The 21,083-nt window shown below is 41.4% G+C and overlaps 1 protein-coding gene across 8 annotated transcripts in view; it reads left to right on the top strand.

Annotated features, from left to right (window-relative positions):
• Window positions 1–21,083, top strand: part of KALRN (kalirin RhoGEF kinase) — a 528,347-nt gene that overhangs the window by 371,257 nt on the left and 136,007 nt on the right. For all 8 annotated transcript variants that reach the window (XR_005829443.1, XR_005829442.1, XM_040604676.1 and 5 more), the window contains exons 26-33: window positions 1,107–1,176; window positions 2,897–2,986; window positions 7,918–8,010; window positions 9,307–9,418; window positions 11,165–11,355; window positions 11,773–11,874; window positions 12,569–12,711; window positions 14,370–14,472. Coding sequence is in view for 6 of the 8 variants with exons in the window: in XM_040604676.1 (XP_040460610.1) it covers window positions 1,107–1,176; window positions 2,897–2,986; window positions 7,918–8,010; window positions 9,307–9,418; window positions 11,165–11,355; window positions 11,773–11,874; window positions 12,569–12,711; window positions 14,370–14,472 (904 nt within the window). In the remaining 2 variants the exon portion in view is untranslated. The remainder of the gene's footprint in view (window positions 1–1,106; window positions 1,177–2,896; window positions 2,987–7,917; window positions 8,011–9,306; window positions 9,419–11,164; window positions 11,356–11,772; window positions 11,875–12,568; window positions 12,712–14,369; window positions 14,473–21,083) is intronic.

Genomic DNA, 21,083 nt, shown 5'->3' with positions numbered 1-21,083 from the left:
GTCCTGGCTCTGCTCCTCCCGGCTCCTTGTGCCCCTCCTCACTGGCAGACAGAGCACAGAAAGCTGAAAAGCCCTTGACTTGGGGTAAGCACGACTTCGCAATGGCTAAACCATCAGTGTGTCACCAGCATTGTTCTCATACTAAATCCAAAAGACTGCACTGTACCAGCTCCTAGGAAGAAAATTAACACTATCCCGGCTGAAACTAGGATACCTTTCTACTTCCCCTCTTTTTGTGGTGCTGTACTTTCTTTTTAGTGACCCTGTCTGATGCCATCTATTATTACTTTCCTTTTTTACTTTCCTTTGCTCCCAGCTACCACCCCTTTAGCCCTCAGTCATGCCCCATAGCTCCCTTGCTGCTGTCACTTCTTTCCCTGTCCCATCCTCCTCTAGCCTGCCGCTTATGTGTAATCCTTTTCCCTCTAAAATTTATAGCAATGCTAAAATAAATTGTGTCCCCCATCACATTCTCCACAGTCCTGTGCTTTGGCTGGTGATGTTAAGGCACCCCCCAGCCTGATTCAGGGCTTGGGAAACAACACAGTCAGTTGCTTCTCCTTCTGCAACTCCTGTTTCACATTCCTCTTTCCACCCAGGCATTGCACAGGGCTCTATCTACAAACAGAGATGTCGCTCATGGTACATGGTGTTGGGAGAGAGTTGATGACAAAAATTTGGGGTGTTTACTACTTACCTATGAAGTGTCAAGCTTGTTTAAATTGTTGTCCTTTGCCCAGTGTGCTGAGTTTGGTGATGGAAATCTGACAGCTTTGGGCTTCTCTTTTTGCTGTTCCTCTGAACCACTGCACAACATCTTTTTGCAGATTCACACTCTGGTTCTTGAATATTACTTTGCAGTCCTGAATACGCTGACCACCTACTAGGAATTGCTACCTTTTCCTTTCTAGTGGAGTCAGGCATGACTGTACTCAAAACCCAAAGCATACCTTGGCAAAGAGAACCTTTTCCATTGGTGGGACACTTGATTAGCCTCATAATCAAGATACAAGTGTTGATCATTAGGACTGATTAACTCATTGATCATTCTGCTTCCCCTGGGTATTCGACTGTAATTAATTGCATTGGTATCTTCTTTTTTTCAGCATTTTTCTAAAAGAACTAGAGAAATACGAACAACTGCCTGAGGATGTGGGCCACTGCTTTGTCACCTGGGTAATAAGGCTTCTTCTTTTCATTATTTATTCAAATTAATTCCTCCAGCACAGACAGAAACAAGCTGGGAACTGGTTGCAAGGGTTACATCTGTAATGATAAGTGAGTTTAGAAGCTAATCTGGAACTATGACTGTTCAGCCCTTCACCTCTCCTAGGGTTAAAGGTTCCCTCCCTTAACTCTTCTCCTGAGTAGTGGTGTGAAAGCTTTCCAGAGCCTCTCTCCTTGTTCTGCACTGACCAACACAGCTTTTTACCTCTGCTGGTTCCTGTGTAAAAGGTCTTCATCAAACCAAACCTGTATTTAGGGTGAAATTCATTTATTTATGGAGGGCCCTGGGATGACAGACAGTTAAATTCTTAATATACCTTCCTTAGAGAATTTTAGTTATGCCATGAGACCTTTATAAAGGCATGAACAACGTATTTTATCAACATTTTTCTTCAGAAATTAGTGTCAAATTGCTGAGCCACTGTGCTCTCTCATTCCATTATGCAATGCCAGGACAATTTCCAGCAGGACTTTGAACTCTTGATGCTAAGAGTTTTCGTGGGTGTAGAAGGCTCCAGGAACTGGCTACGATAATTTCTCTGTATAAAAGTTGTTCTCTTTTCAAAATTTTTACCAGGCAAGTCAGCTATCTTCATGTTTTCTCTGATGGTTTTATTCATATTTCAAAGTTGGAAATCAGTATTTTTAAAGTAATTATGGACATTTTTCACTTGTCAAAAAATTAGCATATTTGGATGATTTCAAGTGGGTTTTAATTTAAAAACATGACACAAATATTGAAAAAATGGATTCAGAAATACAGTTTACAAAGAAGAGGTTACATATGTATGAAAGACAGACACATTTATGTATCATTCTGTGCAAAATCTTCATGGTACTTTTAAGATAGTGCCACATCATCTCAGCAATAGTACATGTCCAGAGCTGTGTATATGGTTACACACATACATACAAAGCTGCCTGCCCAATTGCAGGGTCCTGTTATTTAGATACCTGGTATAAAAAATGCAATAGTGGTAAAAGGAAGCGATCTTCCTCTTCTGTGTGCCTGCCTGTCCCTGAGACCAGAGTTCAGTAATATGAAACTGCTCTAAGGCAGGAGTGCACAGATGCTTTTCATTTCCTCTTAAAAATAAATAAATTAGGAAATGAAATGCAAAACACTCCTAACACAACATAAAGTTTGAGCCATTAAAGTCTGAACCAAAGTAGGAAAGGCAAGTCTAGGCCAGGCGTCACAAATCTGAGCCAGTGTCAAGCCAAAAATGTTGGCTCGAGTCAGTTTAAGCCAGGTGAGTCTCTGGCCCAGAGTTTCTACACAGGCTTTATATGCAAGTAGGTGATAGAGCCAACACTTCATGACTGAGTTTTGAGACCTTCAGACTTTTGGATACGGTCTTTACAACATCATTACAGATATTAGAAATTATTTTATAGCTGGATTAAAGTTTTAGGCCTTCCCTCTTTGACACTTGCTAATGAAAGCCTCCCATAGCTGTTACAGGCTGCATCTTGTTCCCCTCAGAACTGGTCAGGTAAGGTATGAACTGTGTATAAGTCTTCCGTTCCTAATTTTCAATTCTTATGTTGGTTGGGGGAGGGGGGAGGCACAGTGATCACCTGTATTTATCCTGGTAAGCTTTAATGAAAGACTGTGGGAGCAGAGAAATAGCTTATCTTTCTTTTCCCTTGATGTTTGTTTTCACAGGCAGATAAATTTCAGATGTATGTCACCTACTGCAAAAACAAGCCTGACTCCAGCCAGCTCATCCTGGAACATGCAGGGACCTTCTTTGATGTAAGGAGCCATTGCCATTTTCTGTCAGCATGCATAGTGCTGCTGAAACTCCTCCTCTTTACATCTGAGTAAAGCGTTCCTTCTTGTGCTTTGGCATTTGGGGTTTTCATTACATTGCAGGTATCAACGAAAACTGATAGGCTGTGGCGTGATGTGTGATCTTCATCAGTGTGGCAAGTCATTTTTAATGGTGACACATTCTTATGGGAACCTTTGTGCATTTTTCAGACTCAATCCTTCCTAGAAATCTGGTTTAGATGTACTGTCCGCTTCTGGGTTTAGTGGTGAAATGAAAAGCAGATCCCATTGTATTTTATGACCTGAAATCACCAAGTTCAAAACAAGATCCTGTTTTCCTGTTCTGCAAATTTTACCCACCCTATTACACATTTGCTTCTTCATATTAGTAAGGAAATCCATTGGCTACAATTAGACTATTTCCATTACAAGGACTACACCTGGTGATAAGCACTTGCAGGCTCCAATCCCAGTTTTGTAGGCTGAGAAAAATCTTCGAAGTGTTTGAGTATGTTTAAGCTTTTCCTCTGAATTTTGGAACCTCATCTATTTTGCCGTGCTTGTCTGCTACCTTACAACTTTAATTAGTTGCCTTTCTGAAAAAATACTGAGACCTCTTTTCCAAAGCACTGAAAATCTCTTTACAGATGTAACCACTCAGCAGGATCCAGCCTGTGATGTGGTTGGCAGCTGACATGAATCTTCCCTGGGTTTTGTCTATGCCAATGGTTATAGCATTTCAATTACACTCAACACCGAAAGATCTCACACGAGCAAGAAGAAAAGTGATGAACACCTTTTTTTATTTTGTCTTGTGACCAAACGTCTAAAAGTAGAATTGAACTGAAAGGGATTTTCCAGGAGGTGGCGCTTGAGCCTGTTGAATGGTTTATACTGGAAGGTGGCTCGTGGAGGGTTTGAGCCACCTTAGGTGTCGATCAGCGTTGTTTACATAGGTTAAAAGCGTTTCCTCTGCTAAGCTTTTCCACTGCAGCTCTGTATATGGGCTGGAAACCTGCCTGGTATTGCTTAATAGTGATTATTCATGTGTCAGCATCTGCTGTTTTGCGAGATGTTTTCCTTCCATTGGTGGGAGTTGTCCTGGGCTACCCAGTGATGCCTGTGCAAAATGAGAAAGCTGGCTTTCCCCAGAAAAAATTCTTCTCCAGTCACTCAATGTAAGGTAGTGTGAAATATGTGTCCATCCTTCTTATCTTGACCTTGGAGTGGCAGTGGTTCAGTGGCAGGCCAGGGGACAGCCTGGCCCAAGGAGTACAGAGGAAATGACTAGCTCTTTTCTTCCAGGCAGAACCTGGAATTTCCTAAAACACCCTGATGATGAGAATGAGTTATCGGGAATATAACCCTTAGTAAGAAGCCTGCTCAAATATCACAAGTGTACAAACCAACCTTCAAATTGCATAAACCATCATGGAAAGCCACCTTTGAGATGAAATCAAGAAGTCCCAGTAATCTGTCTGAACCCTTCAAATCTATGGAAAATTTGAAGCTTCAGGGCTTATTACAGGGGTTAGCTAATCAGAAGGAGCAAAGATAAGTGGCATATCTTGTTTGAAACTGATGAGAAATTACTAGCATTGCTGTTGTAGCTGGGACATTCTAAGGATGTAAGTGAAACAATATCTGTAGAGAAAAGCAGTTTCTCTTCTTAGACCAGTTGACACAGGTGGAAAAATTACACACAAAGTCTCAATTGTGAAACTTGCCTAGTTTATCCTATAGCATTATTCTAATAAAGGGTAAAGATTACTGTATTCCCTTTTCCATAGATCTTGCTTTGCTTATAAAACTCAGAAGCTGGTATAGTTATATTAGCTGGAAATTGCATAAGGAATGCAACTAGTGTGCTTAATCTTGTAGTAGACATTTATTGGATTTTTTCACATTTTGTATCTGTCTTGTTCATCGTCTGAGAGCATTACTACATTACTTAAAACTGTATTTTTCATTCAGTAGTTTCAAAGATAAATGATCCCTACCGTATTTGGCAACTTTTAGTATTTGTAATACCACATAGTTCAGGCTAGCAAGTTATATTTTTGACTGCCAACATGTGTTAGCCCTCAGCTTCAGCTGGTAGAAATCTGCATGTTATTGAGGTGATCAATTTGATTTCGGTGTCAGTTATTTAAGTGACCTTTGGCTCTCAGGACAGAGTTGGGTTCAGTCATCTATATGCTTTGCTATTTTTCAATATTTTTTTCCCCTTAAATCTTGGAAAAGATCAGTTGTTACATTCAAGAAGCCACAGGGCACCTTTAACTTGCATGACCAGTGTAGAACACGGTAAAGCTCGTTGACTTTAATAGTATTGCAGAACATTGTGTTTCTGCATGGATGATGGTTCTTGGGCAGTTTCTCTACTGAGCTGGGGTATCCCTTAGGAAATGGGCAGAGGCACAAGCAGGGTCTCAGTTTCTCCTTGGGAACATTTTTTTTTCTGAAATGGCTCACCAAAGATTTGTGTCGTGCGTTACAAAACCTAAATGTTTCATGAGAGTTTAGTGGTGCATCAGTCCACGCAGCAAGCCATTGGTCTGAACACCCAGTTCAGGATGCAGTTTGTCCTCCTACTAAACAACACAATTAGATGACTTGCATTAATTTGTGAATCTCTTCAGACATTTGATACAAAATCAGGGCACTTTATCACTGCTTCATGGTAAATTCAGCAACTCTTATGGTATGAAATTGTATTTAAGTATTCCTGTCTCCATGTTGGCCAGCCAAGGGTATCTGAGGGTCCTGTGCTCCCCACACAAGGGATTTTTTTGGTGTTTATCTGGGATTTTGTCATTGCATGTAGACTACATGTTGATCCTGTTCTGCAGCTCATCTGGTTTGCAACACACAACTGCCAGCATGTGGTGCCTGCCAGATCCCTTCATTTCTTCCAGGCTCTTGGGACACTTTTCCACGCAAGGAGTAACTGAAGTTGTGTGCTGTGGTGAGCCATGGCACACTATAACATGAGCCAAGCTTGCTTTAAACAAGAAGCAGGGCAAAGTAGAGAGCACAGAGCCCTGTGGCTACCTTGCTTCTGAACCCTGCCAGCAGCTTCAAAGCTAGCTCAGGTATATCTGTGCTTCGTGTTACTTAGAGGTGTGTGAGAAACGTCTGCACTGCCGTGTGCTGCCCTGCACAGACCTCTCTGGTTTCCATCTCCACCCACAGCAAGTCCAGACCTCTCCAGCTGTTACAGAGCCAACCCAAGACACACTCCAGCGAGCTGCCATCGTACTCCAACACTTCAAGGACCAGAGGGAGGAGCTGCAGGGAGAATGTCCCTTTCCAGCAGTGTATTTGTCTGATTGCCATGTAGCAGTGCTGTTGCTTCCCTGCTGCAGGTTCCCATGCAGCAGGGACAGCTGTCACTCTGCCAACCCACTCTGTCTCCACACAGTCTGACCAGGGAGCATCCTGGCAGAGCAAGGAATGCCCAAAGGGGAGGCATCTTGCTGGGAGCATGCTCTGCTCATCAGAGAACTGGGAGGAAGGAGTAGTGCTAAATTCATTACTTGGATCCTACAAAAACAAGTGTACTTAGCCAGCTCCAGGAAGTTCACAGATGTAACTGAAGTCTTGCTGGCTCCTGCAGTTACTAATTGAGTCCCAGCCATGTGCTCTGGAGGCACTGTCCCTGTTTGGAGCCAGCCGTGACTCAGCTTCGTGCAAACACCATTAGCCCCCACACAGAGCCCCTTCCCCTTTTGGTCCTGTTCGTGGCACCAGAGATATTTTTTTTCCTAAAACAAACTTGCCTAGTACAAAAAAAAAAAAAAAAATTAACACATTGTGTGAAAAGTGGCTATTTTTGCATCCCAGCATAAATACTGGAGATAAAAAAACCCAGTAACCTCCCCAGTACTCAGCAGAAAATCACTGTATACAGAAAGAAAATCTCCGTTCTTGGCAGCTCCTCCCCCTTCATCTTCTGTAACTTCTTCCCTTTACAACTTCAAAATTACCCACCAGTGGCTGGACCTAAGTCCTATTCCCACTCCCCATCTGCTCCTTTAGGAACCAGTGACTTCCTGATGATGACCAGGAGCAAGGGGAGGCATGCCCAGGGCCTGATAGAGACAGAAGGAATTCCAACCTGTTCTATTTCAGCAGAGAATCTGCCCCCGTAGTGTGTGAGTTTGAGGTCTTTTAGATGGCTAAATATGTGCATTAGGATCCTGTAGGATTTTCAGGAGCTCCTAACTCTCACTGGAACCGGTTGGAAGGAGGCAGATGGACCCTTTGCAGACTTCACCAGCTGCCTATCTGCAGTGTCTCCAGAAGTTCATGAGCACATCACACTGATCATGACAGACATTTTGATTGAGATTCGGGTGACAAAACAGAAGTATTCAGTGCTGTAGAAGATTCTCTCTCCTGGTCCCCAGGTGCCACCTGAGGATAGCATAGGTCTGTCAGCACTGTGTCACACCTGTTACTCATCTGCGGGTATTTCAGCTACCCCAGGGCTTTCAAATGCTACTGGGTCTTTATGTTTTGACAGCTAAATTACACCCTCTGCATGTAATTTAATTTAATGTCACTGCATTTTAATAGAACATTAAGACTCTGCTTTCAGCCTTCATAGCTAGGAGAAACCAGTTGACATGACAGATAAGTCGTATTTAAATTGAAGCCTGTGTTGTTTACTCAGCGTGGCCTTAGCTTGACTTGCACAGGGCCCCTGCAGTTTAAGAGGCCTTGGAGGGACTCTGCAGTTTATTGCCAGCCTCTCTGAGACCACAGTTATTTGCATGTAAGCAAAAGTAAGAGTTAAAAAACTAAACAAAGAAATGCAGAGATCCAGAGCTAAACTTAGTTGTGGGTGGTTCTGTCTGGCAGGGGGTTAAGAGTTTTCCATGATTAACTGCTGGTTTTATCTCTTCTAGGAAATTCAACAAAGACATGGACTGGCCAACTCTATCTCTTCTTATTTAATCAAGCCTGTCCAGAGGATCACAAAATATCAGCTCTTACTGAAGGTACCTTAGTGAGCTGTCCAGATCAGTTCGTGCAGAGGAGTTCACAGGTGTAATGTGTTCACTTATTCTTAAGTGAGCTGCTTTCATCCCCTGTTCCTGACCTGCAAGCTGCTGCTGAGCTGCTAGTCCTGCTTCCCGGGCCTGAGCATGGCAAAAGAGTGGGAGATGAGGTTGGGTGTTTTAAAGGAAAAGGCTCACAGAAAGAAAGCAAGGAACAGTAAAAACCTGATCATCTGTTTCAACTGGTGGGGTTTATTTGTGTCCAAGTAAATTTAACCCTAAAAAAACAAGAACTGTGAAAGGGAAGTTGAAGGAATGACAGAGTTGTTTACTTTCTTTCTTGCTAAGTTGTGACTGATTTTGATTAAAAGCTTCAATGACAGTGGTAATGAACTTTGAGAAGTTTTGCTAACTTTTGACTGAGACTCCTTCAGTGGTATTAGATTCTGTTTGGAAGCTAACATGTTTGTGTTTGAAAAACAGAGAAAAGCTTCATATACAAAACAAGGATGTCCAAGTAAATATTAATATTTCCCATTTAAAAAAACCCCACCTTTGTTGGTTTGTTGTAAACTGATTACAGGTTTTTGCAGTATCTTATGAGTAAGTGAATTTTAGATCTTAACCACCCACTGTTCAGTTCAAAACTAGTAAACCAGAGAGGAAAAAATATCTGGGGCATAAAAGGGAAGAGTCAGATTCTACCTTTGAAAAGCTAGGACCAGATATGATCAAAGGAGTGGTATGCTGTACTAGGAAGGTACTTACTGAGTACCTTCAATATGTTAACAAATCTGTGCTTTGTGCCAGTTTACTGAAACAACACACGGGTTTACCCTAGCCTGGAGAGTGCTGTGGGGCAGCGAGCCTGCACTGCCCAAAACATCTGCTAAAGGGAAGGCTAAAACACCCTTTCAGTCATCACCCCTTTGGTCTCCCCCCCAGGTGAATCGGACCTCCCTGCCCTGGGCACAGCACACTGCCAGCCCTGCAGGATCAGGCAGGGGTCCTGCAACACAGCTGGCACAGCTGGGCTGGCTGATGAATACAGCACAGGCATAAGCTCCAGAAATCTCCCAAGTGCACAGTCTCACTTGAGAGCACTTTGTTTTGCCTTGTTTTATAGTTATTCTCATTTGATGCCCACTACCTGTAGGCATCCACAGTGGGTTTGGATGCAGTTCAGCTTTCTTGTGTCTCAACTAGCGAAGCGGTTGCATGTATTAAGTAACAGAACTGGATACAAAGCCAGCATGTTGGTCAGTTTGTTTACCAGTGTTCTGCATTACTTCTTAGGAACTGCTGACCTGCTGCGAGGAGGGCAAAGGGGAACTCAAAGATGGTCTGGAAGTGATGCTCAGTGTCCCAAAGAAGGCCAACGATGCAATGCACGTCAGCATGCTGGAAGGTAGCAGATGGGCAGGTGGCCAGGGGAGGGGAGGGACCCGCTGACAAATGAAGCCTTCTTGTAACCTTGTGGGAAGTTAGTACAGGGTGACTGCAGCAATACTGTTGATTGATGGTAATTTTCAGGTACTTCCTAGCTCCTTTCTGATACTTCTCTAAAAGTCTTGGAAGAATAAAGCTATCTAGGAAGTTCTGGGGGGTTATTTATTTACGTTGTGTGTGTATATGTATGTACATACACATAAGTTTGTGTAATAGCATACATAGACAATGTGTATATATACATTTTGTTGAAACATTCTTACTTCATGAAACAAAAGAACACCTCCTAAACCACTATCACTTTAGCTGCTGGCAGCTGTAATGATTATTGGATGAAAACATTTCTAAATACTATCTCAACATTTCAAAAGAAAAAGTTCTAGTTTTCTGTGTCAAAACAGCTTGTGTTTCAAAATGTTAGTATAATTATCCCAAAGATTAAAAAAAAAAAAAGAGAGAAAAAAAAATATTAAAAAGTATTTCAAAATTACAGAAACAAGTATTTTGATATTTTGAAAATTAAGTCTTATATTGACTTTTTGATGTGTGGAATATTTCTAAAATTTAAAAATTTTATTCTGGGCAGAATGCTTTATTGTGTCTCAAACATTTTCTTGGCCTGGGAAAACCATTTCCAGCCTGGATTGAGTCAGAACCAGGAAACAAGAAGAGTACTAAAACGGTCAAGAAAAAGGAAATGCTCCAGTAGCTAAGCAGCATGTCAAGACCAGGCAATTAAAACTGCAGGGGGGAAAACTGACCCAGCATAGGTAGCAACACTCTAAAGGTGGTTTTAACTGTAGCGGCTGGTGAAAAGCAAGGTTTCCAAAAATAATGCCTGGATAATCTATCCCCATGAGATCACCAGCACCATGCAATCATAAAGAAGCAGGTATGACTTTGTTAGGGTAGACAAGCACTTGAACAGCTGTCTTCGTATAAAACAATATTCCCGAATATTCGGAGCAGCAACCAAGGCTACTTGCTGCTGTCTCAGGGCTATCTGGCATGAGCAATAGCAGGCTGTGCTGGTAGAGGAGCAGTCCCCAGCTCTGGTGAGAAGTGTGACCCACCATCTGCTGAGACAGCAGCTTGGAGGGCATCTTGCACTAGAGACTCCCTTTTCCCTCAAGCCTCCCAGTTACGTGGAGAGTCCTGTGATCCTCAACCATGTGAAGGCTTTTGATGTGCAGCTTGGAATATGAGAAACTCCTCCTAGAAAGCTTGTTTCAGACACCGTACCAATTTTCTCTCATAGACGTAGCTCCCCCATGTCACTGCTGTGGGCCCACAGTCCGTTGAAGGCTGGGTTAGCACACTTGAAGGCATCATGGTACTATGGGCGCTTCCAGCCATTAGGTTTCTCTGAATTCATATGGATCTGCACAAGATTTCTTGCATTGCAGTTCTGTACAGTAACCTCCACTGAAACCTTTATAACATTTATCTTTCAGTAATTACTACTACACTTTAGCAGCAGTCTCATTTAGTACATATGACCTATTTGCCTCTGGTGAAATAATTACATCGTTGCAGTAGGAGAAAAACATATTTTCACTGGGGCAATGGATGCCCATTAATGTTCTTTCAGAATGTGCATTAAAAAGGAGAAACACCCTTTTATTTCAAGTCCTTACTGGTCTGGCATTTCTGGGCATTACTGGTCCCAAGAACCAATACAAGCCAATGTATTTTGTGGTTTTAGGGTTTGATGAGAACCTGGACGTCCAGGGAGAGCTGATTCTTCAAGATTCCTTCCAAGTGTGGGATCCCAAGTCTCTCATTCGGAAAGGTCGTGAAAGGCATTTGTTCCTTTTTGAAATCTCTTTGGTGTTTAGCAAAGAGATCAAAGATTCTTCAGGACACACAAAATATGTTTACAAGAACAAGTTACTGGTAGGTGTGGCTGCAGAGAAAATATTCTGGGTGTTGTGTTTCTTGCAGGTAGAGGTGGGGTATGGGGGATGGCTGCCCTGTCCCCGTGCTGGGTTGGGGATACTCATGCCACCTGCAATGGCTGGCTGTGGGCCCTGCAGAGCTCATCTGGAAGCCAAGCTCGTAGTGAGTCTGCACAGGTTTATGATAGCCAGATGTGAAGGGTGGGTAAGAAATGCAAGGAGGATCGCTCAAGCCATTCGCTTCCCTGCCATCCTCTGGTGATTTTCTGTTTCTTTTACCTGTGTGTAGCAAAGCAGACGAGATCTTGCTCCCCTACCCATCCCTGTATCCCCAGTTCTCCCTACAAATGAAAGTTTTCTGGACACATGAGGCTTCATATATATGAAATCTGTCATCATCTTTCCTCCACACTAGACCTCAGAACTGGGAGTGACTGAACATGTTGAAGGAGATCCCTGTAAATTTGCTTTGTGGTCTGGACGAACACCATCATCAGACAATAAAACAGTGCTCAAAGTAAGTCTTTTCTATTTGTTTTCTTTGCCTTTAGAGCTTCTAGTACAGGCCTTGGGAGTGCTAAATGAAAGGTCAATTTTTTTCCTCCTCATATTTGCGTGGCTTCCATGTCTGCCAGCGGGGTCATGCCTGCACCAGGAGCAATTCAGTTCTAAGGCCTCAGTATGAATCAAGACAGTGCAGTTGTGCAGCCTTGCTGAAATTGCGTCTCCTCTTGGAACCTGGGTTGAGAAGCTGCATGCTGACACAGGGCACATCTCTAGGTGTTTAGCTGGAAGGTGTAATTCTCTTAGCCCTTTGCCACTGGGCTTACCAACAATCAACCTATTCCTCAAACCTCCAGAGCCATTTCTGTCAAGTGAGTTTTGAACGAAGAATTCCTGTTATAGTTATTTTGTCTGAGGAAATCCTTGCACTGATAATCTATTTTCCCTTTACAGAGCACGCTGTATTGCTAGCATTAAATATATTTATCCAGAGCTTAGCTGCTTTGCTGTTGCTTACCAAGTAGGTCTGGTAAAAATACCCTCAGTTCTCCTGGGGTTACCAGGTGCTCCAGCAGCTAAAACAATATAGCAGAGAGGAGAAATACTTAATCATGCATTTTCATCAGCCAGCCACGATTCTTCTACATAGGAGGTGATATGCTGGGAATATGATAAAGAGTCTGTCTTTCTGCCTTGTGGAACTTTAGGCATCCAGTATTGAGACAAAACAGGAATGGATCAAAAATATCCGGGAAGTCATTCAAGAAAGGATTATTCATCTGAAGGGGGCTCTGAAGGAGCCAATTCAGCTCCCCAAGACACCAGCAAAGCAGCGAAACAACAGTAGAAGGTAACCTCAGTCATTCCATACAACATGAAATAACTAGCGTTTTCTCAACCTGTAGAGGAATGCAGGCAGTGTGTTGATCAGCATTGATAACATGCAGCTGTGGCCTTGCCCCAGGGCAGTGGGTTGGTTGACATGGACAATGTGCAGGTGTAGCTCGTTCCTGCTAAGTGGTTAAATAGCCCTGAGGAGTATGGAGAGGGGGTTGGATGGAGGAGGAGCAGTGTGGTCTGGCTTCTGGAGGAAGGAGAAACAGCATGAACCGTAAAATATGACTGATGGCAGTAAAGTCTTGTTGCAGCCTGGTAGCTTGCTTGTGCTGCAACATCAACCAACAGCAGTGTAGTGTCTGTGTGCTTTTTACTGGATTCACTTGCTTTTTCTTACTACAGTGAAACTCAGTTTTCGTTGTCTTTGTTTTTTATGTTGCCTTGGCAGAAGTAGCTAGAAAGCTTTACTGTGATATACATACAAAGGTATTTTATTTTAGTACTCCAAAGTATTATAGAGCAATGAACAGTAAATGTTCTTCAGAGTCCAAGGTTAGTTTCTTTCCCAAAGTACAATTTACTTCACATTTGAGTATTAAGAGATTATTTTTTTCCCTGTTTAGCATTTTGAATTGTTTGACAAGGAAAATCACAGCTGGTCATGACAGTATATTACTACAATGGAGAATCTGTGCTTCATCATCAAATACAAACTCATTTCAGCCTGTGAAGTAATATTAATTTTTTCATCAACTTCTTTGAATCCTGGATTAAATAGAAATTATAGAAAATCAGTTGTTCTTTTAGCTGTCGTGCTGTTATTCCCAAAAGCCACCTGTAATGTGAGCATCTCTATTTCTTCATCAAGTTTTATCACTCTTTTACTTCAGGCTGTATTATAGAGGCATCCAAAGCATAAGTAACCGAAGTCACCCAGGAGACCTGTAGCAAGGCAAGGATCCAGGCGTTTCTTCCTCAGGGTGTGCACCAATACAGGAGTTTTCTAGCACAAAACAGGGAGGCGTTGGGTTTTTTTGGTTTTAGTGTTTTGTTCTTTTTTCTTTGTCCTCAAATATGTATTTTGTATTATTTAAATGTTCATATTGAGAGACCAGTAAAATTTTAGGGGAACTATATCTATACAGCAAAAGAGAAGAAAATAACCTCTAGCAGACTTATAGAGGTAGACTTGTAGAGCTCTATGCTGTATTTATGTTTGTTTGGGTATAATTTTTATGGCTTAGTATTTACATCCTGAAGATGTCATTCCTGTGAGACAAAAGAAATACCCTTTCCTTCAGTATCATCTGTAGCCTGAGCTGAATGGCTTCGGTTAAGGCAGAAATCTAATTGAAGGAAAATTTCTGCCTAACACCCTCATTACACAGTTATTTGTGAACACCAGAGCCTTTTATGCAGTAAATATGCAGGCAATGGCCATCCTGTTTCCAGCAACAACGTTGTGATTATGTGCTAATCCCAGTGCTATGGCTGAGGGTGACATAATTTTAAATTGCAAGCCACATAGCAGTATGGACCGCATCAGCGAAGTAATTTTAGCAGAAAGCCAGCTCTGGCACGCTGACTCAGCATCCTCAAATCCACCTATAAAGTTGTGTCCATTCCAAGGTGGTGTGTTACACTGTTGTTTCCCTATTATGACTTTTACAGAGATGGAGTAGATGATGCAGACAGCCAAGGAGATGGCAGCAGTCAACCTGACACTATTTCCATTGCGTCCAGGACATCACAGAACACAGTGGACAGCGATAAGGTAGGACTGAAATATGAAAATACGCTGCAGCTGATTGCCCTCAGAAAAGTGTAAGTGAAGAGCAGAATAGAAGGCAAAATAAAGCAACTTGTCTTCTACTGGGTGAGCTGAAACTTATATTGCTCTATGCTAGGCTATTAAAAGCCAATCTGTTTCTGGTAAACAGTACTGCTGTTTTACGTGGTAATTTCTCCATTGCAGCAGCTTCTTTGTGGTTAACCCACAGAGGTTGAATTGGCTTTGAAGAAACACAGCTCAGAGCAAACTTTTCTTCCCTAGTAGAACTTGCCCTGTGGGAGCCAGCTTTTGAATGAGCAAACAAATATGTTCCATATTTGCCCTCTGAGCTAAAATCAGCAGTTTGTTGGAGGAAGTACAGGTGCTTACACACCAATTAATACAGCAATACTGGGATCCTGGCTGGTATCTTGAGAGCCTGGGAGACCTATCCATTCCAGTGACTGTGATTCTGGACCCCTCTCCTCGCGGACATATGGTGGAGCATATGGATGGCCCTGAGATGCACTAGATTCTGTTGGAATGCTGCACACTATCAGCACGTATGTACTTGTCAGTTTACTTGTCAGATGATCTGAATCCAAATTCCCAGCTCCACTAGAATGCTTGACTTGGATTTGTCTCCCTGATACCTCCAGCTGCAATCTCCAGCTGAATTAGCAGTTGCTGGTAGGAGTAAATGGGCTGTTAGTAATAGTTTACCTTAGCTATGCTGATGAAGTTTGTCATATCCACTGAGAGAATGTTCATATTCTTTTCATGTGTTGTTTTGAAATCATATGTAATTTGCAAAAGGATGAATTCTGCAGTACCATTATGGATTTATCTGTTTGTCAGGGCTTTAATTATGCTGCCATGTACACAAGGTAGAAGGGTGTCTTCACAAAATCAGAGTTCAAGTTTGCAATTGTAAAGTTCACAAGTAAGGTTCAGTGCAGATGTTATTTTGAAAGTTATTTTATTCTGGACTCAGAAATAGGATTTAATTGTAAATAAATTACCTTTGTATAGACCACCTGTTGTATTTATCTTAAAGGCATGTCCCTGTGCTTTTGCATTTTTGACCGATAATGTGCATTAGAAAAGTATTAATCCTCACAATCCACAGGCCACTGTAATGTATGCAAATACTTTGCCCGATGTTGAAGAAGTGTTTTCATATGTCTTCAATCCACATGGACTCGTTTTCATGTTTTGCACATTTATCATTCCTGAGAAAGGCCCTGACTTGGTAGCGTGCTTGAGCTCATGCTTAATTTTAAACATTTGCATAAGCTTTACTCATTTGCCCCAAGCCCTTTGACTCAGTTGCATGAATTCTGGCAGATAGGCAAGGTCTAGGTAAGATGCTCCATATTGTATGCTGTAGCTGCATACAAAGATCTATAGTACCAACAGAACGGGAAACTATCAGGCGGTACCCTGAAAGACAGATCATCATGACAACAGTTGATTTAAGGATGTGAGATGGGAAAAGGTTATAGGAATTTCTATCCAAAACCTTGTTGGAACTGAATGGTGAATGTGTATGAGAGAAACTGAGCACCATATAGTATAGGGAAAAAAATGTTAACACTGGGGAAAAGCAAAATCAGTTCTTGGGTTGTGTCATGTTTTTTACTTTAAAGTGGGTAGGTTCACTTACTGACTCAAGGTTATCTGTGTGTTCATGTGTCCTTACATACATTTAATGAATAGAAACAAATTCCAGTGTACAGTTAAAGCTTAAATATACTTGTATGTGCTTTATTGAATCTGAGCAACTAGTGTGTCATCCTTAGAGGGAGTTCCTGCGGAACAGTTTCCTTATTGTCACTGATGCTAATGCCAGAATACTGAGAGAATTTAGCCCCCAGAATGCTGCATTACTCTGTCTTTGCTCCGAGGGAAATTAACTCCCTGCATCGCTTTATAGTTCTCTATCAGTTTTTCTACACATTACCCAAATTAATGACAGATAGAGCTGAGTTGTCTCACTTCCCATTGGAGCAGCATGGAGGCACACCTGTGTTCAGTCTCAGTTCAAACATCAGTTCGTGTGCTGCTTGCACAAAGCCCTTAGCACATGTTAGCATCTGCTGCAAGGGGATCCCAAGGCTGTGCAAGGACCCAAGACAAAACTCCTGGTGGTGACATTGTACACATGGGAACAATTCACTATCATTCCAAGTTATTTTACTCTCCAACTTTAAAATGTGATTTTTTTTCCTCCAGGGTGTAGGTGAGCTTATCTTCTAGGATGATCTGAGTACATCTTGTTGAACTGGGAAGATTTATCTTCTCACATAGACAGGTACTGCGTTATTGGCACGGGAAGACTGTACCATGTCATGCTCTCAAGTTAAGGTTTCTTGACAGAGTTGATAGTGCTCGGTAAACATTGTAAGATACATGTTAAAATTAACTCATGGGGTATTGATAACGGCACTGATAGGTAATGTGTTCAGCAAATAATGGTTTCCCTGCCTATTTAACTCCAGCGTAGTCAGCAGAGTTACTCCCAGGAGTTCAGATGCAGGCTCTGAATTTTTTCACAGCTGGAGCCTCTGTGGGTGACCTCTCTGTGTGCCCCAGTGAGATCTTCATCTTGAAGAGCCAAGAGCAAGTGCTCCTACCTCTGAAAACTCTGGCTGTTCACAGCAGCCTCATTTACAAACACATGTAAAGAGCTTTGCAGTGCTAACAGTGCCAGTATGGCAGCAGATTAATCCTGCACTGGGACCATCGATGTATTAACTCAGTGCCAGAAACAATTCTCAAGTAACATTCAAGAGTTGATATTACTCTCTGAAGGCAAAAGATTTCAAAGATTTAGCTGGTGTACTTTGCCCTTTCCCTAAATCTTGCTATTATGCCCGAGGATCACCTAACGCATTAGTCGGATGTTCAGACAAAAATGCTAAACAACCTTTTAGACAAAGAAAACCACAACCTCTCAAAGATTCCCATTTCAAGTAGCACGTCTGCTTAATAACACTCCTTGTGCCTCAAGTCATCTGTATTTCTTTCAACCTGTTTGTGAGCCAGCTCCTTCTGGGCTTCAAGTAACGATTTCTGTCTCCTCTCGGGATAGCACAGCCCTAGAGCAAAGCTTTACCTTTGCATTTCAAACTCCTAAAAAGGCAGGAGATTTTTTGTTGTTAAGTGGGGAAAGAGATAACATTACTGTAAATTCAGCAAGGATTTGGCTTTCTCTCGAGACATCTGAACCTAGCCATAACATTCGTCAGGGGGAACGTTCCGTGCAGAGGACAGAGCACTTGACTGAGGGCCAGAAAAGCTGAGTCCTAGTTCTGCTCTGTCACTCATGTGTTGGATGCCATCACAAATTACATCTGATGGCACATTGCGCTTGTCTCTTTTTCTGTTTCTTTTTTTTTTTATTAGGAATTTGGTGGGGAGACAGAAATTCTTGAAAATATTACATTTGTACATTAATTATAATATTGTCCTGTGTTGTCCCAACACAGAATACAGAACCAAATTCAGAGGTAGTTTTGTATGTGGATGGGAATTCACAGCAATCTTTATGGTAGCAGTCTCTGTTTTGACAATATTCTTAATTACATGCCTGGCTCCAGAAGTGTTACTAAGTCTTTAAATATTCAGGCTTTCCTGGCTGCAGACAGTGGTCAGGTGATAATATAAGACTCTTCAGATTAAAAAAGAGAATTGTCCAAGTCTGCTCAAAAAAAAAAAAAAAAAAAAAAAGAGAGAGATTACTCCTTTTAAATTAAATACCTGTTCAAGCAGCTTCTTATATCTGGATCTTAGTCCTTAATATCTTTAATTTTCTTGGGTTTTTTGCTCTCAAAAATACCTAAGGCAATTATCCCGGGATTCAAACATTTCATTTTTATTAAATACTGTATAGTAGAAACACAGACTTTAAGTAAGGGCTGTAGGTCTGCATCTTTATAAAAAGAAATAAAGAGAGAATATATAAAAATGTTTATTTTTATATCTGCAATCTGTAACCTAAATTATTTCATATACAGAAAAAGAATTATTTGGGTTGTCCTTGGGTATTATATAAGTATTATATAGAGGGGGAATAATGGGTTCATGAACTGCACTCACTGCTAAAGACTCAGTAGATGATGAATACTATTACAGTAAGTGTAATCCCCATTGAGCATCCAAGTCAGGTTCTAGGTAACCTACTATACAGAATTTCTTCATCCTTTTTCAAAAGGCAAAGTAGACAGCTTTTTTTCTGTACAGTAAGCCCTCTTCAGCATGCTATCTAAAAACCTCTCCTTAGAGAGAAATATTTGCCCTATTCAATTCACAGCAGACAGGATTTCGGTCTTTATATTTGGATTCAAAGCATTGGGGAATTGTGTCAAGAAAGCGCTAGTATGCAGGGCATTCTCATTTGTTAAGCCCATTGATCCATTGGCTTGTAAAACAGCTGTTTCTGGTGATACTGGTCCATCTCCTAATGGCTTTTTTTGTTGGCTTTTGCAGAATGCTGAGGAGAGCAGCTCTCATTTCCTCCTGTTGTTTTTGGATGTGAAAAAAAGCTCTGAAATGATAACAGAAAAGTTTTTAATCTCTAAAAATAAACATACACTATATACTTTTATCTTTTCCAGTAGAAACTGGACTCGGCTCATCTTCCAGCAGTCATGAGACTAAGATCTTGACCTCTTCCACATCAGTGGTGATATATAAAATCTCGCAATAATAATTTTTCTAATTGCAGGTAATTGGTATAAGAAGGAAGATTTTAGAATTAAGTTAACTAGGGGTGGATTCTCTTTTCTTGAAAGGCTTCTAAGCAAGGTAGAATACCTTTTTCCCTGTGATGTTGTTACTGAAACAGAAGTTAGGATCTGATGTAGGAAGTACTGCTTCAGATTCTTCTTTAGGAAGAATTCTCAGTTCCTTGGAAGTTTTCTTTCCATGTGGCACAGATACCAGGAGTGCACTTTCTTCCTTGACGCTACTAATCAATTTGGGTTTGAACTCCATGAAGGTGTGCACCAATATGCTGCACGTTTTTCTAAATCTGTAGTGTTTCCTTAAACTATTACCTAGTGTTAGCATGTGCTGATAAAAAAAAAAAAAATACCAAATGGAAAAACCCACTCATTCAATAGAAAAGGAAACTTGTTCTGTTACATACCTCACAAGGAGGACATAAGGAAAATTACTATGTTTATTAGATGCCACCATCAACATATACAACACAAAGTGGTCAAAATCATTGCTTCCCAGCACAAATTAATCTGGAAACTAAGCATTGAAATTAGAGTGTCTAAAACCACAGTTGAAAAACCAAAGATCCTACTCTGTCGTGGCAGCTTATAACGAAATGAAGCATGTTAAGGTGAGCTGACAAACGCTCCCTTCTCTGAAACTGTCGATCCCAGAAGCTGAAGTTCAGCCACTTGCTTCCAGCAGTGGAGTTGGAAACCTGACCACACCAAGTAGGCAGCTCCTGGTTCCTGATGGCTGGCATCATTCCCTAAATGTCACTGGAGGAAAAGTCTTTAAAGTCTTTTCCCTCACACTAGTGTAAAGCTGACCTAACAGCCCCGTGCAGTGCATGCCCCGCTATCCCTGTCACAGGACACGGATCCTGCAAATAAAAGGTGGGGTTCCATGTGGTTTGTGTTGACATGGAGGCATAGGCATTGCAGAGTAGGAACTAGTTGCAAATTTCTATTAACACATGAGCTCAGCTCTCTAGGCACTTGAAAGTGGAAGTAGCCCCTTGGAGCACGCCGGTACTGGGACCATGATCCTTGCTACTGCCAGCATTGCACAGCAGCTCTGCCTGTGTCATACAGCTGATCCCACCAGAGATGTCTCTGATCTTGGTGCTCTGTGCTCTCAGACTGGCCTGGAATCAGCAGCAAGCCTAAAGCTCCTCTCAAAGGTGGAATGACTTGGAAAAGCTTGATTAAAGAAATGCTACAAAATAATGAAATAATAATAATCTTTCAATGAAAATCCTCTTGAAATAAGAATACCAAGATAAAAAAAAAATTAAAAATGTATGTCAATATGAGACATTACTTTATCAAATACAGAAAATACAGACCTGGGATAAAAATGAGAGAGATCCCCATTTCCAGAAAGGGAATTAAAGGCATGGAGAAATTAAAAACAATACCATAAGGCAGATGTATATGTTATTCTGCTAACAATAGTACTCTTGCTGATACAGACCTGAGCAGTTCATTTCTACTTAGTTTCTTAGCAAGGTAACTGATATGCCAAGCAGAACTAAAAACTATATAGCAGATCTCTGTCTCTCTTCAATGCTGTTGTTTCTCTTCAGTGCTATTAAAGTATTCTCTAGTTATATACTTTACTTTCCCAAATATATTTTTTTTTGGTGGTGTTGTTTTGAACCCCTGTTACTAGGGGTTTTTTAATCATCTTTATTATCTTACAAAATTTTTATAGAGGTAGTGATCCAAGCCTTCTATCCCTCTGGCATCATTACGGCAAAATGTTTGCATCCCATGAGCTGAGTTTTGGCCTTTTCCGCCTCTGCCAGTGAGTTCTGTATTGAGCCATGTGCAAGAGACACACTTCTATTGCACTGCTGGAGGAACTTCAAGGGAGGAGAGCTGTTG

This window comes from Falco naumanni, chromosome 8 (genome assembly GCF_017639655.2).
Source record: "Falco naumanni isolate bFalNau1 chromosome 8, bFalNau1.pat, whole genome shotgun sequence".
Lineage (NCBI taxonomy): Eukaryota > Metazoa > Chordata > Aves > Falconiformes > Falconidae > Falco > Falco naumanni.
This window is presented reverse-complemented; position numbering and strand designations above follow the sequence as displayed.